This window comes from Setaria viridis, chromosome 5 (genome assembly GCF_005286985.2).
Source record: "Setaria viridis chromosome 5, Setaria_viridis_v4.0, whole genome shotgun sequence".
Taxonomy (NCBI): domain Eukaryota; kingdom Viridiplantae; phylum Streptophyta; class Magnoliopsida; order Poales; family Poaceae; genus Setaria; species Setaria viridis.
Window position 1 is genome coordinate 14,475,060 of NC_048267.2, and position 4,881 is coordinate 14,479,940.

General features: G+C 39.3%; 1 protein-coding gene across 1 annotated transcript; it reads right to left on the bottom strand.

Annotated features, from left to right (window-relative positions):
* Window positions 1-473: 473 nt before the first annotated feature.
* On the bottom strand, window positions 474-978 carry LOC140222801 (cytochrome P450 709B3-like). The gene is made up of 2 exons (XM_072293933.1): window positions 745-978; window positions 474-632 (listed from the first exon to the last, which is right to left on the bottom strand). The coding sequence occupies exons 1-2, from the start codon at window positions 976-978 to the stop codon at window positions 474-476; spliced, it is 393 nt and encodes a 130-aa protein (XP_072150034.1).
* Window positions 979-4,881: the final 3,903 nt, after the last annotated feature.

Here is a 4,881-nt window from a genome sequence, read left to right on the forward strand (position 1 = left end):
GGAAAGAGTATATTATTACTTGCAGGTAAAGCAAATGTTTTTTATTCATTAATGTCTGCATAGTAAAGCAAGTAGTATAGTAAAACCATACAGAAGCACCACATACCAAAACACCCATAAGTGTCCTATTTATTGTTACAAACCGTATAGAAATGAAAGAGGTGATGCGTGACCACATCGGTATTACTATGGCCGTTGTCCATCTCACTTGCGAAGGGGAGCCCGAACCTGCGCATCAGGGTGTTTTCTTCCCTAGGCGCACGGACATACTTCGTGAAGAGCTCGAAGGAGAACCTCTGAAGTATCATGCATTCATGCCGATCCCGATACGCACCTCGAGCATTGCAAAGTTCTGTACGTCCAATGCAGGCCCTAGGCCCCTGGCAGGACAGCAGGGCATTGGGGTGGTTGGTAGCGGCTTGGGACACGCCGTGCTCGAACCTGGCAGGATTGAACTCATCAGCGTCATGGCCTCAGACATCCTTGTCCCTGTGCAGGGGTGCAATTGGTATTGATAGCAGTGTTCCCTTGGGCACCCTTATGCTGCTGACATGGGTGTCTGAACCAGCAGCTCTTCTTACGAACACCACCGGGTTGTAGAGCCTTAGTGATTCAAGAAGCACCATGTTAACCTGACCAGCAAAGGATATATCAATGTTGAAAATCGATGAGTCCTTTATTTAATTTGGGAGCCTGCTTTTAAGCACTGTAAATTATTCAAAAAGGTATAGGAGTTATATTTACCAGTTTGAGCTTGGTGATTATGTCAGGACTTGGGACTGCATCGCTACACTCTCTGACTACCTCCTCCCTCAGCTTCTCCTGCCACTCGGAGTATCTGCTCAGCAAGAACATGGTCCAGGTGAGGAGGTGCGAGGTCGTGTCCTGCCCTGCGAAGAAGGTCTTGCACTCGTTGGCAATCTCCACGGTGGTGAGCATCTGGTGCCTTTCTTGCTCCAGTAAGCGGGCCTCGGGCATCAGCCCAATCAGATCCGCCTTGCCATATTCTTTGGTATCCTTCTCAGCAATGCGTGGTTAGATGATGATCGCCAATTCGCCATGAGCATGCTCCTCACCTTCTTGTCAAGTTTCTGAACTCGCATGCCCCCCCTCCCCCCGGGGCGCATGCCACCCACACCCAACAAACTTTTCGGTCCATTTATTCATAACTCAATATTTTTTCACTATTTTTATGGTATATCATTTCAAACTAGCGCATCAAAGTACCTACAAGTTGCTTTTAAAGTTCTATTATGCAAGTTGTACCGATTTGCCTTCTCTAATTTTCAGTTCTTTTAGCTTTTGTATAAACTTTCTTGTCTATAAACATCTGCCTAGCATCTCCGAATGCTTTTTATTCTAATTGCATTTATGCCAATTCGCTGATACGCTGTACAACTTTAAATTTACATGGAAAAATATATAAACTTATACAGATTTGTGCTTGCAGTTATGCAAATACTTCCTTTTGAATCAGAAAATTGTAATGTTAATTTGATTTCTTATACTTGTTGGGTTTTGATTTTATTATACTCGTTGGCTATATCCAGCCTCGCTTCTCTGGTGCTGCTTCCCTCCTGTAGCGCATGCATACAAAATAACCGGTAATGGAATGGAGGGGACTGTATCGAAAATACTTCACAAAAAGAGGTGTTCATGTGGACAAACTAACGCAAGCACAACTGCACTTGTTGGTTCCTATAAATGGAAGGCTCTTGCAAACATAGATATACTGAGATCATATGTTATTTCAATGGCATGTGTGAAAAAAATTTGCTTTCTCTTATCATTTTCACAACTGATCATAGGTAAAAAGGTGTGTCGCACACGGTCTAAGAGGCAATCATCAATGCATTTTGGAAAGATATCATTTTTATGTTTATATATAATTCATATCTTCTAGCTAAAGGATTCCTGGATTCAATAAAGGCCAACATATTTTGCTTTATAATATGGATTACCAAGTGAAAGCAATAGTTGTATATCTTCAAGATAACGAGTTAATAATAAAATATTACATGATGCAAAATGATTTTAGTGCAACCTCAAATTAAACACTTTTTTTATTCCATATAGAATCCTTAAAGATTGAGTAAATCAATGAGTCACTATTTTGCATATCTTATATCTAGTGGATGGGCACAACTGTTAATGAAAATATAAATTACAGATACAAAATTAATTAAATATTGCACAAGGAAATCTTATGATGATTCTCATGGTCCCTATAAATATCAAGCCAGGGAACTCATTGGAAGCATATCCCAGCATTGTCTTTTCCAACAGTTCACAAAATCCATGAATCCCCCTAAGGATATCAAATCAACAAACAATGAACCCATCGTTTCCCCCTTGCACGAAGCATTGGTAGGCACAACAGCAATGCCAATCATGGATCCATCATCCCAGAGCCAGCCTACCATCCAACCTATTTTCCATGCACAAGAACCATCCAATATGCCAATGAATGGTAATTCTATGCTGCCAAACTGCACCGAGGAACCATTCCCATTGTCATCACTCCTTCCCTACACAGTTCCAACAACTGTTACCCAAGTCAGCTCCATTCCAATCCAAGCCAGGTTCACAGCAAACTCAAGCAACCAGCAACAAACATTCTCGTCAGAGTATAATTTTCTGACAACCCCAGTAAGTGATTACCTCAGTTTCTCTGATCATATGGCGATTATGTCTATGGATGCTCCACCAATCACATCCTTGCTTCAAGGTGATCCTGTTGCTGTTCTCCATGCGCACCTTAACACCATACAAGATGCAGATCTTGGCCCAATTTTTGAGAATCCATCACAGGTGCCAGTGAGGGTTGTTGCTTCTGATAATATTGTGCAGAGTATGTCGAGCTCCACAAAGAAAAATGAAACAGGTGGGGATGTATTTGAATGCAAGATTTGCCCTGCTAAATTTTTCTCAGCGCAAGCATTTGGCGGACACATGAGCTACCATAGCAAAGCTATGAAAAAGGAACGTAACTCCACTGCTTCTACTGGCACCAAATAATCATATGGGTCATAATTGATGAGTGTATTTCAAAGAGCCAACTTGAGATGAGCTCAGTGCAATGGCATGCAAATAAGTTAGAAGAAATCTTTCTTGGGGAGTAAACAAGCACAAATAATAGTCAATGACTATTGGGTTAATTGTTTTAGTATCTGCTTCTGATGTACCAACTCATGCTGTGTACTGGATTTCCGTTCTTAACAATTTACGAATATACTATACCTGTTGGCGTATGTTTCCTTAATGGTTTGTCTTTTTTTCCTATGCTTAATTTGTAGTTGTTTTGAAAGACGTGAACACAAGTCGAAAACTTGATCTGTATCTATTAGTTTGGTTCAAGGTTTTAATTATGATGTGATGGTTCCAACCTCTGTCTTTCTGTAGAGATGAACAGAATTTGAGCATATGCCCCTTCTTTACACCACCAACACAAGTGTTGACATTGAAACCTGCACCCCTAGCTAGGCTGCTTGATCCACACCGGTGGGGAGGCAGAGCCTGCAGGTTTCCATAGTTGTGCTTTCCTTCATTATGCAACCTGTTTCTTTATACTTGCAGTCCCGTAATTTAAAGGATCTTAGCGTTTGTATTGTGACCATTCATATGCAAAGCAGATGGGATATGTTGTTAGGTTTTTCTCATGCCACTATAAAATGTTCCAAAAATATAAGCATGGTGTCATGAGTGTTTTTAATGATTCATGTATGGTGAGCTCCATCTATGTACATATAGAGCATCCTCTTCTTCACTTTACCTAGGAAGTAGTACATGCTCATGATTTTCGAGAATAGCCACTTTTCTTGGTTGATATGCTGTGGCACTTCTCTACACTTACACTGATTTGTAAGCATGATACTTTTTCTACAGTCCCACTTCTTATTTCTCAATAAAGAAATAAAAACTACTCAAAACTTGAACTGAAATTTTTTGAACAAGATATTTAATTTAACTCAACAACCTAGGCATGACTCCCTATTATTGGAGATGGATGTGCATATGCAACTTTAACATCTTTAGAAGTTACAGAAATTTATTTGATCTCTAAGGATTTTTTATGTTCATATATTTTACATATGTGTGTCCATCAGTTTGAGTTACTTGATTCAACAGTCAAGATAACACCAAATGTTCTTGGTTCACGTAAGAAGGCTTTATTGAAGGTGTGGCTGTATCATCGTCCATGGCTGCTGTTGCCTTTAATGGGAAGCCAAGAAACGCTCATGGTACGGTAATTGACGTGACATGGTTAAAGCTAGGAATTTGTGAAAAGAATAAGGCACCAAGTAACAATCGCTGTATTATAAATGATGTTTTTCTAATCCCTTGTCAATTTCAGTAATGCTTTGGTTCTTTGCAATAATAAATTATTTTTTGTTTTCTACTCCCTCCGTCCCGCAAAGAATATCCGTTTATACTAAGTCAAACTATCTTAAGTTTGACTAAGTTTATAATGAAGAGTATCAATATTTATAATACTAAATATTATAATACTAAAGGGACAATTTTTGTGGGATGGAGGAGGTACCTATCAGTCGCTCTACCTGCATTGTCGTTTGTTTTTGTTTACCTTTATATTTCTGTCTGTTTTTTAATCACTGATGCAGTTACGATAATTCCAGCAGCAGTCGACCCCCCACTGTAACCGGCCTGTATGGCTGTATGTACAGTAGAAATTCTTACGCCCACATTCAAATTTGATTTTTCATTTGTTTTTGCAATAACATATGTTTTTATTGCATTATTTTGATCAAATTTCCCTTGACACTTGTTACTAACTTTATTTCCTCACTGGTTTTTGATCTTATATATGCATCACGAAGAGTAAGTTGTTGTGTGATCATGGAAAACATGAACTAGAGACTT